The sequence below is a fragment of the Phallusia mammillata genome, chromosome 3, assembly GCF_965637545.1.
Source record: "Phallusia mammillata chromosome 3, kaPhaMamm4.hap1.1, whole genome shotgun sequence".
In the NCBI taxonomy this organism is placed as follows: Eukaryota; Metazoa; Chordata; class Ascidiacea; order Phlebobranchia; family Ascidiidae; genus Phallusia; species Phallusia mammillata.
This window is the reverse complement of record NC_137254.1, coordinates 20,761,955-20,787,047: the sequence shown is the minus strand read 5'-3', so window position 1 is coordinate 20,787,047 and position 25,093 is coordinate 20,761,955. Positions and strand designations below refer to the sequence as shown.

General features: G+C 40.1%; 3 protein-coding genes and 1 long non-coding RNA gene across 8 annotated transcripts; 1 reads left to right on the top strand and 3 right to left on the bottom strand.

The window, feature by feature from the left end:
• Positions 1 to 2: 2 nt before the first annotated feature.
• Positions 3 to 16,255, bottom strand: LOC145219171 (alkaline phosphatase-like). The gene is made up of 12 exons (XM_080086560.1): positions 16,169 to 16,255; positions 15,200 to 15,454; positions 13,729 to 13,887; positions 12,819 to 12,897; positions 12,329 to 12,422; positions 12,053 to 12,198; positions 11,598 to 11,748; positions 2,505 to 2,639; positions 1,668 to 1,776; positions 1,437 to 1,577; positions 958 to 1,119; positions 3 to 268 (listed from the first exon to the last, which is right to left on the bottom strand). Exons 1-12 carry the CDS (start codon positions 16,224 to 16,226, stop codon positions 135 to 137), a joined length of 1,623 nt encoding a protein of 540 aa, XP_079942686.1. The 5' UTR covers positions 16,227 to 16,255; the 3' UTR covers positions 3 to 134.
• Positions 3,713 to 11,002, bottom strand: LOC145219167 (uncharacterized). 4 transcript variants are annotated; one of them, XR_013857872.1, is made up of 2 exons: positions 3,906 to 11,002; positions 3,713 to 3,841 (listed from the first exon to the last, which is right to left on the bottom strand). XR_013857872.1 is itself a non-coding variant. In XM_080086554.1 (2 exons), the coding sequence occupies exon 2, from the start codon at positions 10,171 to 10,173 to the stop codon at positions 4,954 to 4,956; it is 5,220 nt and encodes a 1,739-aa protein (XP_079942680.1). In that variant the 5' UTR covers positions 10,174 to 10,498; positions 10,563 to 11,002; the 3' UTR covers positions 3,713 to 4,953. The 4 variants fall into 4 exon arrangements, 2 of the variants coding, with proteins under 2 accessions (XP_079942680.1, XP_079942681.1); XR_013857873.1 differs by having other exon boundaries at positions 3,713 to 3,984; positions 4,065 to 11,002; XM_080086554.1 differs by having other exon boundaries at positions 3,713 to 10,498; positions 10,563 to 11,002.
• On the top strand, positions 12,416 to 21,519 carry LOC145219174 (uncharacterized). Of its 2 annotated transcripts, XR_013857874.1 has the most exons (5): positions 12,416 to 12,567; positions 13,468 to 13,509; positions 13,670 to 14,027; positions 19,229 to 19,329; positions 21,380 to 21,519. It is a non-coding gene; the product is annotated as an uncharacterized LOC145219174 (long non-coding RNA). The 2 variants fall into 2 exon arrangements; XR_013857875.1 differs by lacking the exon at positions 13,670 to 14,027.
• Positions 17,972 to 25,093, bottom strand: LOC145219170 (ZP domain-containing protein-like). The gene is made up of 12 exons (XM_080086559.1): positions 25,011 to 25,093; positions 23,410 to 23,564; positions 22,160 to 22,313; positions 21,796 to 21,974; positions 21,329 to 21,519; positions 21,077 to 21,245; positions 20,848 to 21,005; positions 20,291 to 20,471; positions 19,817 to 19,887; positions 19,462 to 19,651; positions 19,217 to 19,322; positions 17,972 to 18,897 (listed from the first exon to the last, which is right to left on the bottom strand). Exons 1-12 carry the CDS (start codon positions 25,060 to 25,062, stop codon positions 18,767 to 18,769), a joined length of 1,737 nt encoding a protein of 578 aa, XP_079942685.1. The 5' UTR covers positions 25,063 to 25,093; the 3' UTR covers positions 17,972 to 18,766.

Below are 25,093 nucleotides of genomic sequence, written 5' to 3'. Positions count from 1 at the left end.
CGAATGGTTGGTTTATTTTTAAAAAATGAGGTCGGCTAAAGAGCACAAACTTAAAGGGCAGAACACCAATTACGTTGTAACATAAAAAGTTTAGGTAAATTTAGATTAATAAAACATTTCGAGGAAAAAATTATTTAAATGTCTTCAGTTTCAGCTTCTGGTTCGAAACCATCTTCTTCGATTTCGGTGGTGATTTTGCTTTCCATCATTTGCTTTTCGGATAATGAACTTTGATTTTGGCAGTGCGCATATTGCTTGTATTCCTCCCCTAAAAATTTAAATAATATTACTGAGAATCAAAGAGCAAACAGTGTATGACTCCCAGACAGGCAACATGCTCATCGACGATCGCTGTTTTGTCAAACTGTAATGCTATCGAAACACATTTCAAAAAAAATCAACCGATGAAAAAACTTAGCAAAATGTATGTTATTGATCGCCGCGTGACAACATTCTGTCATCTCGTTAATATGGTTTTTGTGCGTCCCATCTATTGTTGCAGACGCTATTCTTTTGTATTCTAGTTCCAATTTTATCGCGTCGCGCTTCCACCGGGTGCAAATTACCATTGTTTTATTTGAAAAAAATGGCGGGCGCATTTTGCTGCAATCAAGCTCTCTAAAAATCTCTTGTTAAAATAAAACATTATAGAATACCGAGCTGGACAAGTATTGCCTCAAAAGCGTGTGTTCGCTTTTGGTGTAAAACTTGGGGTTGTTTAGACTTTATTTCATCTTTTTAAGTTTAATTCAATTTTATTTGAATAAGGTTGTAAAGTGTGAATGAATATAAAAGGAAAGGTTTGTTGCCGATTAGAGTACACGTAGAGTACACACGCCATTTTTTAGCGTACCAGTGAAAACGGAACGTGACGTCTTGGACTCGTCAGGGATTTGATTTGCTACTCAATCGTGGCCAAAGACTGGGTCTACTTGGTGCATACGTGATAAATCTTACCAAGACAGGCGGCGTAGAACATCACGTGAGCAATATAGGACTGTTCGTTGACTCCGTGTATGAGATGGGACATTGGACCACTGGCGTACACCACGACGTCTTCTGCACTATGCGTGCCAGCATTAAGCGGAATCGCACTTTGTGGACGAAACGACTTTGAATCTATAAACGTCATAACTTTTTGAGCAACCAGAACATCTATATGGGGATATTGTTTATTCGCATCATACAAGTAAAGTGGTAACTAATTTGTGTGCATTACTGAACTGGCGTATCAAAAAAGTATATTGTGACTAAGCCTAAAACCTCCTTGAAATATGTTAATTAAAAAGTAAATGTTTACGCCAATTTTGGCCAACCACATCATCCACTTTGTTTGGTTGAATACTACAAAAATCCATGTGCGCTGGGCCTACAAACGTATGGGTTCATATTGACAAGGACTTTCGCAAAATCATGCGATAAATGTAAATACTTACATATTTCCCATGGCTTTATAGATTTTCGAACAGGAATGGTTTTAGAATAAATCGAGAATCCCGGTCCAGTTCCGTAGAGAATCGAAGTAAAATATCGGAGGTCGAGCGCTTTTGTGGGATGTCTTTGACTTGAGGCAAGGCCTATTAACACACAAGAAAGCTTAATATACGTCGATATTGTTAAGGGTAACAAATCTTTTTTTTCTAACGCTTTATATTCCGAACACTCACCCATAACAGGATTTCCCCTTACTGCCCCACCACCAAATGTAAACATGTGACCGTGGTCAGCCGTAGCCAAAAACAAAGTATCTTCCTCTGAAGTCATAGCACGTGCAACCTGTCGAAAAAGGTATATCCACTACAGAGTTGCAAGCGGGCCCGAAATCTGAGCCCGAAGCCCGGCCCGAACCCCAAACGTTTTTGAGAAGCCCGTTTGGGCCCGAAATTTTGATTGACAGGCCTATCCACGAAAACCTTGCAACAAAGTATGAGAAAGAAAAAAAATAAGAAGACAAACACAATGAACAATCGTTGACAATGGGGTAAACATTACGTTTTATAGTCGGGTGGGCATTAGGGCAAAGCCAGAGAATTGTTACTAAAAATGGCGGAAACGGAACGTAAAGTCAGGCCCGTTTTGAGCCCGTTTTTTGACAAATACCTAATCCCGAACCCGGCCCGAACCCGAACCCGAACCCGGCCCGAAAAGCCCGGCCCGACTTGCAACTCTGATCCACTAACATAAGAAGTCACAGCAGACAAACGTTTGCTACAACCGTTAAATGGCGCAAAGAGCACAGTTTTTAAAATCGACAGTGAGGCTGCGGATAGGGTAAATAATTTAATTTATTGTTAGAAACTAAGTTTATAAGTAGGTTTTATTGTTATTATAAAAGCAAACGCAACCCAAATGACCCAACCGTCAGCATCCTTTTTTCCCGGGGTTCGAACCCAGGACGCTTCCGGGGACGAATCCCGATCAAGATTTTTTTTTACGTCGGTATAAAGGTCAGGCGCGCCGGACCGTTCCCCGGTTTATTCAATTATTATCGAGTTAATACAGACCTCGATGGCGTTGTCGACTTCGATAAACTCCTGTAAAGCATATCTTGCCAATCCCTGATGGTGAGCTTTATCAAGCAATCCTCCTTCGACAAGCAGAAAATATCCTTTAGGATTTTTGCTCAGAATCTCTATCGCCTGAAAAAATTAATTTATAATTAAATTTTAAAGCGAAGCGGTCCCTGCGATAAAAAAGACACGTGGCCTAAAAGGCTCACAAATACACAAAATGTAAAATAGTCAGATTACCGTTAGTCCTAGTGACGAGCAATCGGCCCTATGATTTCAAAGCACTGCAGTGACTCATAGAGATAAAGAGCAGCTCGATTAAGATTGGTACGAAGCAGTGTCAAACAGTAAAAAATTAGGGCGTTAGAAGTTAACCTAAAAATACTCATGCTTACATCATTTTTTACAAAAACATTATGCCTTTATAATGTTTTTTAATTTGTAAATTACGTTCTATGTTGGCTTCAGAGGTAAAAACTTTAGAGTTAGACGTTACGTTCCGTCGAAGGTGGCAATGTCGAAAAGGTCTGAGACGCTTCTGTTTACAAATGCAACACGTCTGACCCGGATTGTTTTAAAAATGTCGTTCTAGTTTTAAATTTAAAGGCCTTCAATGTAGTTTACAAAAATTATTTCGGCCTCGTCTATGTGTGGTTGTATATGATGATACACTGGATGTGAAAAGACGAGTACACAAAAACGTTTATGGAAACCGGTTAAGGTGCCATTTAAGCCTTCATTTATTGTGATCTGTTGTTTTTACCTTAACTGCACAAATACAAAGACTAACTTGTTTAAGTATACATGCATTGGTTAAGTATATACCACCATAGAACAGTAGTATAAAATGTCGTATTTTTGTACACATTTTCCTGTCATTTTACAGCATCGTACCACTTCACAAGGTGTGTCTATTTATACATGGCCACTGTTAGGTGGTCTACTAGCAACGACTGAACTTGCCAAACTTAAGAGCGACCGGTGCATGACTTCTATAAACATCACGAATCCAATAAACACAACACGTATTGACGTCACGAACACGTGGTTTACTCCAGCTTCCGTCAGAGTGGTTTCAAAACTCAATAGAGTCGGTGTTAAATATTCTTGGTGAGTGTAGACTCTGAACGGCCGACCTGCAAGGCTGAGCCTCACAAAGGGGTTTGTCACGTTGAAACACGCCCCGCCCTTTCCCACACAAATCACACTTCCCGAATCACGTGTAATAATCCACAGCGACAACAGCGGCAACAACCACAACGTCGTACACAATCAGGAACGGACAGAAACAGGGTTGAGAACGAAACGGGAACGGGTACGGGAACGGTTTTCTAAACAAGAAAACGAAACACATTGACATATGTCAACGCACAAAAATGCCAATGACTAACTTACCAACTATTTTGCGACACAGGTCAACAGGTACAGTACACGTATCAACAGTTGCAAGACGATGAAACAATCGCTGCAATCACTATAGGAAAATACAGCATGCCATAAGTCACACATAAAGCCATGAATTAATTTAGGTCACAAATCGAATTAAACACTCACCGACAATCACGGTAAACAGCCTTCACTTGAAGATTAATTAGTCAGTCGTCACAATATTTAATTTAGCCTTATTCGTCTCTAAAAATGCAACACAAACGAATTTACTTAATGCAGTAATAAATCACCTTACTCGACCACGTTGTACAGTAAAATGAACTAATCATTGCAACATACAGACAAAGGCCTTCTAATTTTACTGTTACGCACATGGCGATTGTAACGTCATAGCAGTGGAATAATGAGACAAGTTAATCATGCGTAACTGAACGTGGAGATGTAACATACCCCCACCTAAATGTATGACCCGGGTAAATACATTTCACACACAAACAAACATCGAACGTTCAACGAAATTCAATAAACAAAACAGCACACTAAACATCACTTTCAGCGGCGACAATCAAGCAAAGTTTTGCAATCGGTCGTTTGACACGATTGTATCGCGTTTGCACAAGCACCGAGCGTACAGTTCCCGTTTTATCGGGAAATGTATCCGCAACGCGACCCATCAACCACTTGGAGCGTGGCTGTGAATCATCCACGACGAGAACCACATCGTTGATCTGGAGATCTCTCCTCTTCTGGAACCACTTCTGCCTGGAAATGATGTTCGGTAGATATTCGCGAACCCAGCGGATCCAAAATTGATTCGCCAAGTACTGCACTTGCGCCCAACGGCGCCGCACGTAACAGTCCTTTTTGTCGAACAAGCCAGGAGGCAAATTCGAGTTGCATCTCATGAGCAGGAGATGATTGGGTGTGATCGGTTCATCATCTCGGGGATCAAAGGTGACAGGAACAAGAGGACGCGAGTTGAGTATTGACTCAACCTCAACAAAAAGCGTTGACAATGTTTCGTCGGAAACAACTTGCTGTGTCATCAGAGACGTCAGAATTCGCCGGATGGAGCGCACCATTCGTCCCACGCACCTCCCATATGACTGGCTGTCGGGGGATTGAACGACCAACGAATTCCGCTTTGTTTCAGGTACTCCTCAATGTGAACTTGGTTCCAAGACTGCAGTGATTCTCTCAGTATCCGTTCTGCACCGACAAAGTTCGTCCCATTGTCGGAATATATATTTACAGGATTCCCACGCCGACCAATGAAGCGACGAAGCGCGTCGATGAACGAGTCTGTAGATAGGCTGTGGGCAACTTCGATATGGACAGCTCGAATTGAAAGGCAGGTAAACACTGCTCCATACCGTTTCACGATGCTCCGTCCCTGCTTAACTGGAAAGGGACCGAAATAATCCACCCCTACGTGTGAAAACGGGGGCTCGTCCGGATGCAGTCTTGCTGAAGGAAGGTCTGCCATCCTCTGTACTCCAGCGGAAGCATTTCTTCTCTTGCAGAACAGGCAATTCCCAATCACTCGGCGTACGGCTACTCCACCTTTAAGTATCCAAAACCTTTGGCGCAGCGACGACCAAGTGTGGCCCATCCCAGAATGTCCGACAAGACGATGATGTCTCTCGATAACCAAGTCAGTAAAATGACACGAATGTGGTAGAAGAATCGGATGTTTGGCATCGTACGGAATGAAAGCCTTTTCTAGTCGACCACCAACTCGAAGCACGGAGTTAACAACCATTGGATTTAGTTTGAACATGTGACGTTTCACAGAGGTCTTGGAAAGAGATCCCTTCTCCAACGCAGCAAGCTCAGGGCTGAAATGCTTTCGCTGCACATATTTAATCAACTCCAGTTCGGCAGCATTTAATTCTTCAACAGATAATGATCCACGATTCTCCACCACAGCCTTGTTACCGCGAACACGCGACAGTAAAAACTTCTTATATCGAAGCAGCCAGGCGATACTCTTTTTCAAATGATGCAACGAAGAGTACCGATGGATGATCCTCTCAACTATGGACTGCCTCTCTACGACCATATGTATGGAGACTTCCTGCTTTTTTACGGGACTGAACTCAGCAGGCAAGTCGGGTAAAACAATCGGACTCACAGGCCAGTGATCCTCAGATTCCAACAAAAACTGCGGACCGCGCAACCAGCGGCCAGACGTCACTAACGCTTCTGACGTCAATCCACGTGACGCCTCGTCTGCCGGATTGAGCTTTGAAGGAACATGTCTCCAGCTTAAAGGATCGCTTTGCCTTTCAATCTTTGCAATTCGATTAGCAACGAACGTAGGGAATCTCTTCTTCGAATTCCTGATGCTCTGTAGGACGGCAGTGGAGTCTGTCCAGAACACAGACCGATGCACTGGCAAGCCAAGCTCTCGTCGCATCATTTCATCTAGCTTCACGGATAGAACTGCCGCCGTCAGTTCCAGTCTTGGAATTGACACTGTTTTCAGCGGCGCTAGTCGACACTTGCCAACAAGAAACACGCAGTGAACACGCAAACCGACGTCGACTATCCTCAGATAACACACAGCTCCGTAGGCCACGGAGGAAGCATCTGCAAAGTGGTGTAACTCCCAACTTTGCACATCGCCGAAATCATCGGGCTTAAAACAACGAGGAAGACACAGGTCATGAAGCTTCGGTAAACGCCCAAGCCATTCGCTCCATTGTGTTGCTTCCGATTCCAAAATGCAGTCGTCCCAGCCAACTCCACGTTTGCACAAACCTTGGAGTAATAATTTGGCTCCAAGCGTGCACGGTGCAACGAATCCAAGAGGGTCGTGCAGTGAACTCAATGCAGAAAGAAGTCCTCTTCGAGTCTTCGCCGTTTCAGGAAGGTTGACCTTAAATCCAAACGTATCTTCGTGCACGTTCCAGTGGACACCAAGCACTCTCTCTGTGACGTCATCACTCAAGCTTTTGTTTCGCACTGCCTTTGACCTCTCTTCTTCAGGAATTTTTGACAGAATCTTCTGGTTATTACTGAGCCATTTTGTCAAGTGGAATCCTCCACGTGACAACAAATCTGAAATCTCTTTGGTCATTTGAATTCCCTCCACTGTAGATGCAACCGAAGTCAGGCAGTCGTCCACGTAAAAATTTCTTCTGACGACCGAAGACGCTTGTGCATTGAAATCTTGACCAAAATCCAAGGCTGTTTGCTTCAAGCAAAAACTCGCGCAACTAGGGGATGAAGTCGCCCCGAACAGGTGCACAGTCATTTGATGCGCTGTTGGTTGATTTGTCCAATCCCCTCCTGGCCACCACAGAAATCGCAAGGCGTCCCTGTCCTTAGGGGTAACACGAATCTGGTGGAACATCGATTCTATATCGGCCACCAAAGCGTACCGCTCTTTGCGAAATCGAGTCAAAACACCCACCAAACTGTTTACGAGATCCGGGCCCTGCATCAGCACATCATTGAGGGAAACGCCCTTGTGCTTTGCAGCGCAGTCAAAAACTACACGAACCTTGTTTGGTTTACGGGGATGAAGTACAGGATGGTGTGGTAAATACCAGCAAACACCATCAACCGATTCGATTTCTTCTCGAGGTATCTCTCTTGCGTACCCTTTCTCGAGGTAGGACTGCATTGTGCTCACGTACTTTTCCTTCAGTGAGTGATCCTTCTCCAGGCGTCGCTTCAAGTACGTCAGCCGTCTTTCGGCCATTGGCTTGTTATCTGGCAAACAAGCTGAGCTTTCTCTCCACGGCAACGGCAGCTCATAGTGACCTTCCACCATTTTCACGTTCTTTTGCATGATACCATACGTCTTTCTGTCTTCGCGCGACGTGGGGAAATCTAGAACAGCAGTTTCGTCCCCAAAATCTGTCTCCCACAGACTAGAGATTTGCTTCTGTAAAGAGCTGTCTCTAGACTTCACGAAGTTCACCTGATACCTCGATGATGCACACGGAAGGAGTGAAGGGCCAAATAATGTCCATCCAAAAGGTGTCTTGACAGCAAACGGTTTCCCTTTTGGACCACGACGCATCTCATCAATGAACAAGGCGTCTGGATTATCCAGACCAATCAGCAATGTTACAGTTCCTTTCTCGATTAAGGGAAAATCCAAGTCACGTAAATGTGGGGCACCCCTTAATGCTTCTTTGCTAAGAATCGGATTAGGACGAACGGGGATTTCACCAACGGTTATTACTTTAGGGAGAAATATATCATCTCCGCCACCTACTGGAGAAACAGAGAAACTCACTGAAACAGCCGTATGCTCTTTGGCTTCATCTGTCAGTGTTTGCAAAACAATCTCCTTAGTTTCACCTTTCATGCCCAGGGCTTTAATCAACCTTTGGTTACAGAAGGTTCCGGTAGAGCCGATATCCAAAAATGCGTAAGTTAAAACCTTCCGGCCTTCGTATTTTACCTCAACCGGTACGACACACTGATACACGTCGTCGTAACCGCATTCGCCGGGCGTTGCTACTGAACATGAAGCGACCTTTTGTGGTTCAACCGGTGTCGCTGGTGACTCTGGCTTTGCGGCTGGAGCAGGCCTATGCAGCAATGTGTGGTGATAGTGACTCGAACAGTCGTTTTCTTCGCAGGCAGTTCTCGCTTTACATCTTCTTACACGATGACCTGGAGTAAGGCATCTGAAGCACAATCTCTTACGACTGACAAATTCCACACGTTCGGAGTACGTTTTACGTTTAAACTCAAAGCACTTGGACAAATCGTGAGCCTTACCACAGAACAGACACGTAGCGGAAGTAGTCGGCCTCTCTGCCGGACGCTGCCGAACTTCTACTGGGTTCACAACGTACGCAGACGCTCTTGGCTTTCTCATCGGTGGACCAGGATCCTTGTCGCGCCTAGAACCCATAATCCTACTTCCGTAGAGGGAATTTTCCACCTCAGCACGCTCCGAAACAAACTGAACAAAGTGGCTAAACCCGGCTTCACGATTAGTGCGATGTAGAACTTCGACTGATCGCTCTATCCATCTTTCCTGCAAGCGATATGGCAACTTGTCAATGAGCTGCAGCATGGTGTCAAGTGAATTAAGACCGGCATATTCATCGATATCCTCCAGTGTAGTGAGACATTTTTCCAGCAGATCTGCAAACTGCATTAGTCGTTCCGGTTGATCTCCTTTCAAGCGAGGACTCTTCTTCAAATGCTGCTCACAGGCATTTGCGATAATGTGCGGCTGTCCGTACTCATGAAATAGCTTTTGACGTGCCTGTCGGTAACCCTCGACTGGCCTTTTCGTCAAGTGATCAATTTTAGGTCGCACTTTGTCATCACAATGTTGCAGCAGATAAACCAACCGCAAATCGTCAGAGTGAACTTTAGTGGCAACGTGCGCTTCAAAGTTGCGAATGAACGTCCAGTATTCCATTGGATCGCCGTTAAATGACATTATCTTCGGACGCGGTAGAAAACGCTCATCTGAGCTGTAACGAGGTTCCTGCGCTACTGTGGGATTATTCCTATTTTGACAATCGTATTGCGGAGTAGCATAGATAGGAGGCTGATGACTTACTTTAGGCAGCTCCTGCCTATCACAACGCGGTACAGGTTTTGGACATTCGGTGACCGTTTGCACAAAAGGCCTCTCTACGGTTGGCGGATAAACGAATTCCGCTTCGAATTTACCTTCCCATCCGCGAGCTTCGATTTCGGCTAGTTCGGCTTGACGTTGTACCTCGCGAATTTCTGCGTCGGCTGTCAATCGGCGCTCTGACTCACGCAACTTCTGTTCTTCATCACGCAACTTGCGTTCGTCATCAAGCAGCTTCTTTCGTCGCTCGTTCTCCTCGTCCTGTCTTTCCTTGGCCTGACGAAGTTTTGCGCGAGCCATCTCAAGCTTAATTCGTGCTTCAGTTCTACGAACACTGGAACTCGTACTTGCTGAAGTACGGCAACTAGAAGTGCAACTTTTTGCCGACTTTTTTGAACCAGCTTGTGGCGGTGGGGACGTAGCAGGCTGGGCCTTTTCGATCCATTCAGCAACCCTGCTATCAAACTCCGTCTTCTCCTCAGCGTATCGCTTTAACAAATCCTTGACAAGGTCTTCATTTTCAGGTGAATTTGAAGTAATGTGCTCCACAAGAAGTCGGTACCTTTCATTTATAATTCGCACTGATGAATGTACAGAAACTAAGTTATTGGGACTGACCATTAAACGTTCCGTTTGGGTGTAGGATTCTTGCAATAAACGTTGCAATTTGATGAGCTGTTCACCCTTATCTTCTTCAATCGTGTCGGAATTCATTTTTTAACCAAGCAACAGCTTCTTTCCAATAAGGAAGAGTAGAAAGCTTCTCTCAATCAGCGACAGTTGAAACTTCCTTTTCAACGAGCAATAGTTGAAAACTTCTTTATGTAGACTCTGAACGGCCGACCTGCAAGGCTGAGCCTCACAAAGGGGTTTGTCACGTTGAAACACGCCCCGCCCTTTCCCACACAAATCACACTTCCCGAATCACGTGTAATAATCCACAGCGACAACAGCGGCAACAACCACAACGTCGTACACAATCAGGAACGGACAGAAACAGGGTTGAGAACGAAACGGGAACGGGTACGGGAACGGTTTTCTAAACAAGAAAACGAAACACATTGACATATGTCAACGCACAAAAATGCCAATGACTAACTTACCAACTATTTTGCGACACAGGTCAACAGGTACAGTACACGTATCAACAGTTGCAAGACGATGAAACAATCGCTGCAATCACTATAGGAAAATACAGCATGCCATAAGTCACACATAAAGCCATGAATTAATTTAGGTCACAAATCGAATTAAACACTCACCGACAATCACGGTAAACAGCCTTCACTTGAAGATTAATTAGTCAGTCGTCACAATATTTAATTTAGCCTTATTCGTCTCTAAAAATGCAACACAAACGAATTTACTTAATGCAGTAATAAATCACCTTACTCGACCACGTTGTACAGTAAAATGAACTAATCATTGCAACATACAGACAAAGGCCTTCTAATTTTACTGTTACGCACATGGCGATTGTAACGTCATAGCAGTGGAATAATGAGACAAGTTAATCATGCGTAACTGAACGTGGAGATGTAACAGTGAGTATCACGAACACAGTATAAGCACCTGAAGTGCTAACATTCATATAAACACCTGTTTATATTAATTCGACCTTTAACTTCCGCTCATGTTGACATGTGCTACATCAAGTATTTATTATAACGACGTTGGTTTGTAATTCAATTACCGCAGTGCACAGCTGCAAAACGTAGTGTATCAACCCTAAAACGGTCACTCAAGGTGTGCAAAATCAAAAATGTAAACAGACTTGAGAAAACCACACTTCCTGTCGATGATATCGCCATCCACGTCCGTGTGGTGAGGCTACATCGAGCTCGATCAGGGTATGTGATGTTTAGGTCGTGTTTTATCCGCGGTATAGGCTGGTTTTGCATTTAACAATGCCCTTAAGACACTTAAAACCGTTTTTGTCGCGTAAAGCATATTAAAAATGAAACAACAACATAATTTTCAGGTTAGGATGTTTGAGGGTTGTGATATTATCGAAAAATTATGCCTGACGTTTGACATTTTGCCGTTTAGTTGTGTTAAATCACATGACTTACAATTTTTAAGTATTTTTACAAATATAACATTTGCTAAAGATAAATCAAAATTCAATTCAAACTGACCTTTTGCACCATTTCGGCAAGGCTTGGTTCCCCACTCACATCTTTAAAGCGGTCAAGCTTATATTTCATCTCGTACGGACTAAATAAACCTAACAAATAGTCGGTGCTGTTGACATCCACATTCATAAACTGTTCCTTGTTCCAAACGTACCTGTAAAATTTGGTCTTTTAAAGTTAGCATGTGCTTACAAGACGCTAGGCCTGAAAGAGATCAAATCAAAGCACGACAAGGTGGTATTTGGTTGTACGTTTTCATTCAAAATGTAATTTGCTTTGCGTTGAATGAATGTAGTCCTAATTTGACCCCGTAACCCGAACATAGTTTCAATAAGATAACAAACTAAATAGATATGCGACTGAAATCATTGCCGTTGCAAACATGTGCGTTGGAAGTATACATGTAGCCAACAAAAAGAAAATGTCCAAAGAAAATGTGTTAAATCCATTAAACTCACTCGGCCTCTTTCCCCCGCTTATTCAAATCCATTTCCCATTCTTTAATCAGATTTCTTCCGTCAAGGCGTTCGCCTTTCTTTGACGGAAATTCTTCGTCCTTGACGTTGTTTGGACGCATTGGAGATCTCCCTCCACCGAGTATTACCTGCAACAACAAACATGTTTTGGATACATTTTCTTATTTTCATTTTCATTTTGGAAACACTGCAATGTTGTATGCCGCCTTTCAAAACATCAACAAAAAACAGAAGGTTACAGCTAACTTGGCAATTTACCTGAATGCCCAAACGCTTTTCAAACAACTGCGTTGCAATATCTTTGCAGTTTTTCCTGTTTTTTCTTGGCACTCTTCTGTCCGAATACCAACGTCTGAAAAGCAAAAATGATTCAAAAATTAGTTTTTCAGCGGCTTTGACTGTGAGTTTTTACCCTAAATTTATGATATGACACTTAATCATCCACTATAGCCAAAACAAGTTTTGTTGGAGGAGCATCAAACGCGTTTTCTACAAAGGTAAGCACTTTAAATGTTTTTGTTCAAATGTGTAGTTCTATTTTGATTCTTATTTTTTGTTTTTATTGTCTGTTGCAAAAAGTGAGTTGACGTTTGATGCAATAATCATAATTAATGTTTGCATACCGGATTTGTAGACTTTAAGTAAGTGTTTTAATATAAAGTTTACCTGCATACAGTAAAAAACTAAAATATCAAATATTTGCAAAAAGCATATGTCAAAATGACTGCATAAACTTTTTTTTGTTTACCTTTGAGTAATATGAGCATATGATGCTGCTGGGGTTGCATGTTGAACTCTTGTGTTAGTCACAATACCAGTAGACTTACCTAAACATAAATATGCATTTTCCAATTGTTAAAGTTGTTTTGTGTATATGCTGCCTAAACTTGAAAAAGGCTCATTCTTATAAAATAGTAGCAATATGTTTTATGTGTGTTAAATTTCAGAAAATATTCAGTACACATCAGTTTAGTCATAGGTAAAGGTGATTTTTGTTATTGCTTATATTTCATGATATTATATTTTCAAAAGTTAATTTAGTCTATGAAACAATTTTACAAATTTTTGTTGTAATTTGTAATGATACATTCAAAATATTGCTATATATTTGAAACCCAACAAGCAATACAAAATATTGATGGACATTGCAGTGAGTAATGCTCTTATAACTACTGAGATTTTCTGTAGGGCAAGTAAAAATAGCTGGTTTTAAAATACTCATGGGTAGTTTTCATATCGAGTTGCAATAACATTGTGGATGATTGATACATGATACTGTAAAATTGTCTAAGTGCTATGTAAAAGAACAAATGTAATTGTCTTGTCACTATTATGGAAATATAATCAGTTGCATATATGCAAATTTATGTGCAAAATTTACCTATTTTAATTTACAGATCTTTGGTCAATCTCCAAACTTTACATGTTGTTGCATTGTGGTAGGCACAGTTTTGTTTTTTTTGTAGTCATTAAAATGTATTCAGTAAACTAAGACTTAAATTAAGACAATGTTTTTTAGTTTTGTATTCTTTTTCAAACTTGCTGTTTTTTATTCATTTGACACATTTTATATGTAGTATTTGATCTTGTAAATTTCAGTACTCCTGGCCCATCGATTCGATCTTGGTTACAAAAATTTGTGAAGTCTTATTACCAACCTTTTTTTATAGCCTTTTCGAGGGCTGAATAAACATGGTTTTCTGTTGATTGTTCACACTTTTCTGCATTTCCTGTCACCCCCAGCATTCCACTTCTTGTTTTAACTCCACAAAGAAGTGCTGTTCCTGTACTAGCACTGTCAGGTGTTTGGTGATCCACTGCAAAAGTAGAAAGCAATTATTAACAGTACTAATATGATGCGACTTCATTTTAGTTAAATCAAAGACAATCTCCAACCTTTTTACCAAGCAACATTTAGCAAGTCTTTTGTACTTGATGAAAAAATGACAGTTTAAAGGTGAGCTAAGTTTAATAATCAAAACATACATTCTGTTAAGAATGCGGCTTTATCAGGTGATTAAGGCAATAACATATCTGTCAGGGGCGGACTAAACTGATTTAAATTTTAAAATGTACACTGAATCACCAAGTAGACATTTATTGTGCGTGAACGAATATTTGTCCCTAATTGTTGCAATCGATTAAGATCCTAAACGGCCATGGACACAATATCGTTACCACTTAAATTAAACGTTGAAAAAGAGTGTACAAAAGTCAAGAATGAGGTAAATCAATGCTGCGATATGCAAGCATGTGCATTCATGCAACTTTGCTGCAAACGAGCCTTTTTTGCGTTGCATCGCAGGGTTCATTTTCGAACACGTCATTCAGTAGATGTTATCAATTCCCTTATCTCGCTTAATGGACACATATAAACGTTGAGGTTCGCTCACAATTACCACTACCCCTTAAAAGACCGTATCGCCAACAGTAATGTGACACCCTTGCGGAAATAAACGGCAATAATGAGATTCAGATATCGCTGACCGTGATATTTTTATTGTGGTTTATCTGTATGGCATCGATGATCTGATCTCGAATGCATGGGGTGAACTGTTGGCACTGAGTGGTTTCTATTTTCGTGCAACTCGCTTACGTGGCAAACCACTTTAACAATATGCATTTAGCGAACGTGTGCATCATGCTGATGACAATCAACTTAATCGATTATATCAATCTTCCCCGTGTCGCCTATTCGATCTTGGGCAAATTGGTTGTGCCTGTTAGTTAAAATGTATGCGTAAAATTTGCCGAGTGCAGCTCTATAGTACCTAGAACAATTTGCATACAAGCCAAAAGAGTTTTGAAAGCGAAGTCGCATTGTCTGTGTCTTTGAAAGCTTTCTAGGAATGTCTTGTATATAATGACATTAACATTGCTGATCTTTCACGTATGTTTGCAACATTCGTCATTTTTTTGGCCAGTTTGTAACAAACCGTTGGTTACTGTCTTTAACCTCATACAGAACGCAAAATACATTCCACGATAAAGGATATTTGTTGCCAAAATGTTGGTTAACTTAACGGTTATGTAGTCAATGTGGACACACGAGGTTGCAACATTTTGCCAATGCAATATGGCTTAGACCGAATTTCTTGAGCAATTGTAAGGCCCCTTTAATTAGCTTACGACTGTAGGTCTTCGCTAGTCCGATGTGGGGAAAGCGGTCTAATTGAGTAACATGATCCTCTCCGAGTTCTCCTTGCTTCTGTCCTATGTAAACTCTTCCCGCTGTGGTCGTTCCCAAACTCATCCCGTCACCGATAACCATGATAACGTTTTTTGCGACTCCTTTGTTGATATTTTCGAACTTTTCAACCGCGTCCATCACAGCTTCATCGCCAGAAGTTTTCCAAAATGAAGCACTGTTCTCTTTAGCAGGGTCTGGAAAAGTAAACGTTAGTTTACTGTAGAAAAGTTGTTCGGTACACATTACCATACGTTTGGTTCATGATTTTACTAATGTATTGTGTTGATGTTATAGTCTTTGATCGTAGTTTAGCATGGTGACGAAGTTGTGTTTAAAATCACCATGTATAGCCTAAATTACATTTGTATGTTAGAAATACGAATTGCACGAATCGATTCGAGTGAAAATTGGTCTAAAATTGTGTGCTCGGCAAGCTGTCGGTTTCACTACAAGACTTTGTTTAAATTAACAGTCGAAGTAAAACGCGTAAAATGCAAAAATGGCCAAAACAGCAAAGCTCGTTCGTTAACTCAGGCGTATGATGTAAGTTCGTAAATTTCCTGTAGAATAAAAATATGGTATATCGCGTTGGGGTATAAAAGTTGTTCGCGACGTTTTGTTCAGACATTTGGAATTTAAATAAAGTGAGGATAAACTACTTTAATGTAATGGTAGCAAGCGACTTCAATGATAATTTGTAATGACACGATTACTGGTAGCTGTTGTCTCAATATAAAGGTGCTAGGTGCGCAACAAAGTGAAGTAAACGTATGTCGTAACCAGGTGCAACTCACGAAACAACCATGTTAATTGTATTTGGCCCCTCATAGATAAAGGTAGCACACTCCTGAGATATAGTATAAAACTTTGCAAACCATTTAGTCATTTTTTTTCTTGTATATACTTACATGGAAGTGAGGAACTGCGTGACAATGTAACCACTATCAACAGAAAGCGAAACATCATTTTTTTCCCTATAATTTTTGCTGTAAAAAAATACGTGGAAACTGTAGGTAAGATAACTTGTTTTGTAATTGTAGTAGGACAACTACCAAAAACAACTTCAAGCAATTTCTTAATTTTGCTGTTCTGTTTCGGCGATTGTTTGTTTGAAACCTTGCTGGCCATCTAATCTTTTTTGTACCCGAAGAATTTCTCAGACGTTTTGTGTTAAACTACATTACGTGTGTTAAACAGAGTGTCTAATAAACCTTTTTTGACCTCATTACGTGTGTTTTTCTGATTGCGCACAAGTAGCCATTAAAAACTTTAACTGAAAGAAATTGCTTGGTGCATTGGCAAAACGTTTATTTTTAGAGCAAACTGCTTTCCGTCAATAAACGTATCCATACTGGTCTGACAAAATTACTTGATTGCTTTACCAACTCTCGGTGATAAAAAGGATATACGCGTTTGCAATAGGTATTGTAGCGTGCGCAGCATCAGCTTCACTTGCGTGGCAACCGTTCCCTCTTATAAACACGATTTCCTTTTTCGCTATTTCCACAACTCGACTCTTTGATGAGCAAGCGAAATTGCCTTCTTCTTGCACGAAAGCGCACACAGGCAACACAGGCAAACGAATCATTGATGACCTTTAGTTCGTTGTTGTGGTCAAACAAAACTGGAAACTAGTCTTAACCCAACGAAATATTGTTTTGGTCACCCGTGTTTAACTGTGTTTCTGGTTTTCGGTTTTCGGTTTGTCACCCTTCTGTGAGATTAACAGTGCTTCTTCGTATGATTTTCTTGTTGAGCAAGAATATCAGCGTGTATCTCGGTTTTTGTTTCGTAAAGTTTAATTGAGTTGAGTTGAGTTGAGTTGAGTTGAGTTGAGTTGAGTTGAGTTAGCTTGGTGAAAGAAAACACAGTGACACAATAGCACTAAACACAATCACCAAACCGGAAATAGCTGCGCATCGGTATGTAGCGCAAAATTGTGTAGAACGCGCTGCAGCTATTAACTTACCTCCAGTGCGAGCCAGACATAGTAACATAACACAACACCAAAATTCTTTCATTTTACTTCCTTCTTTTCTTTTTTAACAACACGAACACTGAAATAAATCATTAATATTAGATATCGTTTTCGGCAACAAAGATCGTTGTTTTACCTATTCGGAAAAAGACTCTGCCACGTTTCACTTCAAACGCGATTATATCAGTATCAGAAAAACAATCCCTGCATTGAATAAGGCGGTCCGAACAGCATCCACCAGTACCGTATGACAACGAGGCTTAAATCATCAAAAGCGGAAACATACAGGATAATTACGACTAGGTAAACGCTGCCTTTACAATCAGCATTCTGTATGTTGCAGAACAATATACAGCTGTACAGCATTGCTGTTCAATTGGATGTCTTTTTTGACCCGATGAATGTCTGGAACACAGATGTGGCAAATTGAAGCGTTGAAGATGAGATTGTGTATCTGGCGAAGTTATATCTATTTTCTTGGTATAAAGCAGGGGTCACCAAACATTTTCACTGCGCGCCGGATAAGTTTAGTAATGATTCGCGCGGGCCGTATATTTACGTGTCTACCGCCGTCTTTCCAAACTTAGCCCGTGAGGCGACTTTTATAGGGTGCCAAGATATGGTCTTTCTACATTGACATTTTAATTGTGCGCAAACATACTGTATTACTGGTAAACTAACTTAATCTCTCCCCCCACCAGATGCTCAAATGATTTAGATCACATTTTTCTGTTTATAAACTTTATTACTGTAAGTTACATATATTGTACAACGTAATCGTTGGTACAGAGCATATAGCAAGGCGTATGCAACGTAGATAACGTAGCAAGGTATACAACCCAAGTTTCCATGTTTATGTAAGCGAATTAAAGTTGTCGAAACCAGCGAAACTCTTAAAAAAATGTCAGTTATTCGATCATCGTTTATGTTTTGGCAATAAATGAGCGAGACACTTAAGATCTGTAAAAATTCAACATAAATATGTAATCCAATGGTTTGAATAAAGTTTGTTGCAGCAAAGTTACTCTACCAGACATTCCAAGAAACATAGCCTAGATCAGCGGTTCTCAAACTGGGGTCCGCGGTCCTTTAGGGGTGCGGCAATTTTGGGGGGCCGCGAAGCGGTTGAAGTAATTGTATAAACTTATGTAGCGTCAGTTTGTGCCACTGAATAAGTGTAAATTAAAGTTATAATTGAGAATCGACTGTCTCCATTGCTAAACAATAGCCTTTATTAAATGACAAATATCAGAAATGCAATTGTTCGCACACAATCGTAATTCGTAAAGCATTTTTTTGTCTTGTCTGTGATGTCACATGATGTCTTTGGATCATTAATATGCGCAAGTTTGCATAACTAGCTAAAATCTTGCAATCAACTTTCGTTTTTCTCAAATACACATTCCAGATGAAGGACCGCGATCCCTCGAAATAATGCCAAGGGACCGTTTTGAAAAAATAATAAAAACGTTTGAGAACCACTGGCATGGACAATCAATATAAGCAATTACAGTCAATTTCAAACATTTCACATGCGTTTTAAAGCCAAAATTGAAGCAGCGCAAACGAATATGACCAACACAACTACAACATAAAATTTAAAATTATGACCCATGTTTGCTTCATACGCCAGTTGTAGTTTGTTCCTGTTTTTCTCACCTAAAAGAAAGTTAGATGAAGTCATTTTTTAGAGACGATATAGGAATTTAACCGCTTTGCACTTAAAATGACTAAACTTTAATTTTTCAATCAGTTGCCTAATTGCATAAATATTGCTGACAAGAAAAAGGCCAATACCCATTTAAAGACTAAACCAGTGGTTCTCAACCTTTCGTGGACCGTGGCCCCCTAAAAGTAACTTTTGGACCTCGTGCCCCCCTTCAAGTAACCCTGTAGGACCTGTGGCCCCCTTAAAAATGGGCTTGGGCCCTGGTTGAGAACCACTGGACTAAACGAACGTTAAACGAAATAATTGTACCTTTTTCTTCAGATTTTGTAGTTGGCTTCATGTAGATTGGCCCAAAGGACAAGCGTTTTGGTTGGTTTTGAACTCTAGCTGTCCGACGTTTACGACCTCCACATGTCTGCAAAGTAGGACAAGTTGCCACTTTGTTTTTTGTGTACTTAGAATTTGTGTACTATTTTTTAACTGCAGACTTTTGCAAAAACATAACAATTAATTTGTGCGAAATATTTCGATCAACAAGAGGAAAAAAAACTTACCGGTCCTGGGCAAAGGCCAGTGGCGTTTTGACAGATTGTCACATCGCAGTGAATATAAATTGATTGTTGGTCGTCTGTCACATTTGTCCACACGAAACTTTTCACCTTGAATGTGGCGAAGTTGTCCTTGTAATTTCGGATCACTACCTTTGCATCAGATCCTTCATCTCCATGGGCTGCTGCAGGGCATCTTAAATCCAAAATGTCAAAAATAAGATGTTGTTGTTGTCAGAAAGTACAGCAATACCTCAAGGATATACCTATCTGACAGTCTTATTTTTATGTCGCTTTACTTCGAAACAAATTTTATGCTCATCTGACAAAAGGTGGTTCACCAAAATTTGTACGTTCTTACCCGTTTTGTATGATTGAATATGTAGTTTCCTCAGTGGGGTCTTCCGAATGTGTGGCCCAACAGTATTTCAACTAAACATAGGTTTTGAAACGTAAGTATATGTTTTGGCATTTTGAAGTTTAGTGAGCGTTTTTTGTCTCCTAAATCAGGGGCCGGCAACCTTTTTTAAAAGCGGACCGTTTTAGAAACTGAAATTTTATCGCGAACCGGCATACAAAAATACAAACAATATTTAGCAATGAAAACGCCCAAATTTAAGTTTATCATCCTCGGGATAAATTAGGAAAATGTTTTAAGCATTTAACTTTAAAAAGTATACGACCCAGAAACGAACTCCTCGCAGACCGGCGGTAACCGACCACTGTCCTAAATCATCGATCAGTTAACAAACCAATTATAGTATAGTTGTCACACTTTGTCGGTGGTAAAAAATATGTAGAGCAATTTAAATTGTGAATACGTTTTAATGCTGACCTGAACAACAAAATTGGATCCATCTGTAGAAATCTCGTCGAGTTCGGCTTTTCCAAAGATGTAATCGGGGACGATTACCTGTGAGTTTTCGGTCAAAGTCTCGTTAAAGTAACTGTTACTGAAGAGATTGAACAAAATGTCGAAATTTCCAGTAATTGGGTCATTGGCTGTTCCTATTTCTCTGAACACAAAACAACAGTTTGGAACGAGCTCAAAAACCTGTAATTGGCATTTTATTATATTACGTAAGAGGCATGTACTTCTGTCACACTATGCATCTAAGTATGTTTTTAGGCAAAACACTTTCACACTGCAAAAAATGTGTGGGTAATATAGTAAAACTGCAATAAAGTTTCTGCTATTGAGTTTATACTAGTTATAGCGATTATAGTCACTAAAGGACTTGTTTTGTTATACTGACTCTTTCAGATTTACCACGAACAGTAAATTGGGCCCGAAATGCTTTATAACTGCAACAACTTTGTTAATTAAAAATACTCTTCACAATTATAAGGCAGGTAACTACTGAGGTAAATAAAAAAATATGATGATCTTACTGAACGTTTGGCTTCAAGTTTTCCAAAATAACAGCTCGAGTTGCGTTGTATGAGCATGTCACATTCACAGTGTAATCATAAAATCGGCGAATGGGACCTGTAGATTGTCTTCTCACAAGCCAAATCCTGAATGTTGCTACCATGTTACCGTTTCCTTCCTTTGAAACAAGCGTTTTCGTTAAAGGGATTAAACTACGATGGAATAGGTTTTTGTAAACTCATGTATTACTTCACGGGATAAACTTGCGCATTGGGAAAAATGAAAGGAAAATCGTGGCTCAGTTCCTGTAGCTTGACAGTAATTGTGAACGCCGGAGAGTGGCACTTCGCTGTTTTCAGCAATGTAAAGTGTATCATCCTCTCCGTAGTTCAATGCATCAAGTTGAGTTTCGTTAAGTCTGCGGTAAAACAATGATATTTCGGACAGAAGCGCCTGGAAGAGTTTTTATTTTTTTCGCAAAACAAGCAAATCAAGAATTACCTGAAGACGACCCAACTGACATCACATATATTTTCCACTTCATTTGCATAGACGTTACCGAAAAGTCCGGAACGCGGAATCGTTTGGTCGGCGACAAAGGCAATCCTGACAACTTTAGCCGTATGTTGAAAAACGAAATCATCTGATGCCGTACCGTACCAGGCAACAATTGTGCCATTGTCGGCTTGAATCTGTACAGAATATTTGCTTGATTGTGGTCAATGACGTATCCATTGTGAGAATGGGATGATACCAATATTTTTTATCACGATATTTCTATTAATAAATACATTCAAAAATCGCCACTACCTATAAGTTTACCTTTAAATACAAGTAAAACGTTTCCTTTTCTATCGTTTCTGCCTTAAGATTTTGCAAAAATTTCACCCGGACCTGGTGTGTGCAGCGTTAAATAAATAAATTTGTCAAACTTTTACCGCGTTTTTAAACCTCAGGGTTAAACTCACTAAAAACAAATCGTAGAGGTACTCCACATCAAAACGTGTGAAATCAAAATCAATAAACTTTTCGGTTGGTTGAATAAAAGTCCATCGGCAGGTTTGGTATGTCCCGTAATTTCCTGGGTATCCTGGTGTTTTCATTTCGTAAAACAAATCATGAATTTCCACGTCGGGACAAGAAAAATCTAAAGAGGGACAAGAAGTATGTTTGTTATCAACTAATTTTAAAAAAAATCTCTAAAATCAATTATCGTATTACCCAACACGGCAAAACTGCAATTCATTTTCCAAAATAATCATTTTCAAAAAACAAGAAAAAATAATTCATTTTCAAAAAATAAGAAAAAATAATCTAGTGTATGTAGCTTACCTGGCATAACATCAAATTGAGCTGTTTTTGTTGTTGTTTCATTTGTCTTGCAATTAATAAATACATGCTTTCCTGGAATGTCAAGGGGCATGATCAAACCTCCACCTTTGACTGTTTCCAAAAACACGCCCGATTCATTTAGACCCGCGTAAATCTATGAACAATTGATTGGTAGATGATATTTCGAATATGATTTAATTAAAACTTTCTTATTTTTCTGACAGAAGTTTCACAGTTGGTAAATGTAATATTGACTGACCTCATGCCTTTCGTTGCTTCGGCTATGTTTGTATTTTATTGTTACTCGATTTAAACTATCAAAAATGGCATTTTTCCTGTTTCAAAGCTAATCTATCCGTAGTTTATGCAATTGATAATTGGACATAACCATGAAAATATCTTAAACGTAATATATCAGAGTTGTAAACAGGCCTAAAATTGGGGCTCGAACCCGGCCCGAGCACAAGACTAAAACCTGGCCCGAACCCGATTCGTTTTTGAGAAGCCCCTTTAGACCCGAATGTTTGATTGAAACACCAGGAAAGACCACGACAACAAACACAAGAGACCATAGGCGCCGAGTAGGCGGTGGCGGGGTGGCGCCGCCACCTTGGGTTTTTAAAGTACGGTGGCGGCCACCGTGCACATTTTGGTTAGTTTGTAGCGATATCGGACGAAATATCGTCAAATCTGAAGAAAATTAGTAACAATTTTGCTTTCAAACAAGCGTACTGCAGTGGCGATGCAGCCACAAAACATGGCTTAAAACTGCAACCTAGTTTGGTGCCTGGTTTATGGCGTCAAACACACAATTTTCTGTCAGTGCGAATGTGTTGTAATGGCTTTGATTTTGAGTTCTTGTGGTCGCACGCATTAGTGACGTCATATTTTACTTCCGCCACCTTGCATTTTTGTAAAACTCGGCGCCTATGCAAGAGACAATTGGTCTTAAACAAGGCTGTTTGACTTTAGGTCAGGTCTGCAACTAGCTACTTTGCTAGTGAAATTTGTTTAAAAAAAGAAACACTGACACAGAGTGTAATGCCATGCCCGTTTCTTGAAGAAACCTAAGCCCGAACACAGCTCCAAAAACCCGGCCCGACTTACAACTCTGTAATATATATCAAGCTCATAGCTCATAGCTCAAGCTGCTATTTTGTTACGCACCAAACCACTCATAAACCAGGCAACAGTTTTTTTGCGATTGTTGAAGAGCGTTTACAACGCATTTCTGTATCGAAAACGTTCACCTTGCAATAATCGTTGTTCACCAAAGAATCTCGAAAGAAAAATGCCATATTAGGCGGATTTAGTGTTGAGCTGAAACGCATTTGATAAGTATCACAGCTAGCCGGGATATTTGTGAATTGCAGATATGATCCTTCGTGAACGTTGGAACAGCAAACTAGAAAAAAGGATATAAAGATTGGTTCTTAGGAAAGTTCGTTAGTATATACGGCCTCTAAGGCAAATAAGAGCAAAAATGTAACATGCCTGCGCGTACCTCACCGTTTAAACATATCGTTTCAAGCACAAATTATAGTTACCAACATTGGATGTTTTGATTTGTTTTAAATATTAGTTTATTTTACTAATCCTACAAGTAATACCGAAGCAAAGTATAAATCACACTATCTCAAACTAAATAGCTGCCCAATTCACTTTATGTGATATGCTTATTGTGACACCAGCTGTTGTTTATGTGCACACAAGTGTACTGTTTTAAAAACATATTTAAACCTGTTGTAAACTTGACTGTAGTGTATTATGTATTACCATTATATTAACTGTTTAATGACCGACCTGTCTAGCCCTGAAAACTTTCTCTATTTCAGGTCTAACTCTGACTCCGCTTCATGTAAAATTAATTTGACAGAAAACATGTGTTCACTGTTACGGTCTGTCCTTTCGTTTGTCTGCGTTATAGCCAAGGGTGAGATTGAGTCGGTGTGCACCGGTTCTATAGAACTGTTTTAAGAAATTTTATGAGATTTAGCATCACTGGTTACAACGCAAACAAATGGAAGGACACTGACCAACGCATGTTTTCTGTTGAAGTATTTTTACGTGGACCGGAGTTACATTTTGACCTGACATAGAACTTGGTAAGTTTTCTGAGACTGATGACGCCTAGTTTTTATTGTATTTTTATTAAACTGTCTAAATACTCAACTAATCCAAAACAAGAACCCTTATTTATAATCTGTAGTCGGCGGGAGATTCATTACGGACTGAAGTGTTTCAGTTTTCAGCTCTTAAATGTTTACTTATATGTTTGCTCATAATCGTTTGTTGCTAGTTCTCCCTGATCCGTGGTTCTCAAACTTTTTCATTATTTAAAAAAAAATGGTCCCTTTGCCATTATATCGAGGGCTCGCGGTCCGTTAGCTGGAACGTGATGTTAGCAAAACGAAGATTGATTTTTTTAAGCATAACAATGATTCAAAACAGTTTGTGACATCACAGACAATACCAAAAAAAAACATTACGATTGTGCGCAAACACTTTCTTTTCTATCGTTTAGCAATGGAGTCTTATTCAGTGGCACAAAATGACGCTAAATAAGATTATAGAAGTACGTCAATTAACCTTTTAGCCGACCCCGGAAAATTTCCTTTAGGGACCCCTAAAGGGCCACGGACCTCAGTTCGAGAACCGCCGTCCCTAATGAATAAACTTGTTTTTCTGTTTTCAGATGTTTGGTGATATCTGGACTAAATTAGAGCGCGTTACGAACACTTTTGGCACCAAAACAATAATCTGTACTGTGCTATATAGAAGCAATAGACAAAATCTCACATATCGTTGTCCCAAAATTGCCTAAAACATGCCAATTACATCATTAACTTACCTCCAGTGCGAGCCAGACATAGCAAGATAACACAACACCAAAATTCCTTCATTTTACTTCTTTCTTTTTTATTTTAACTACAG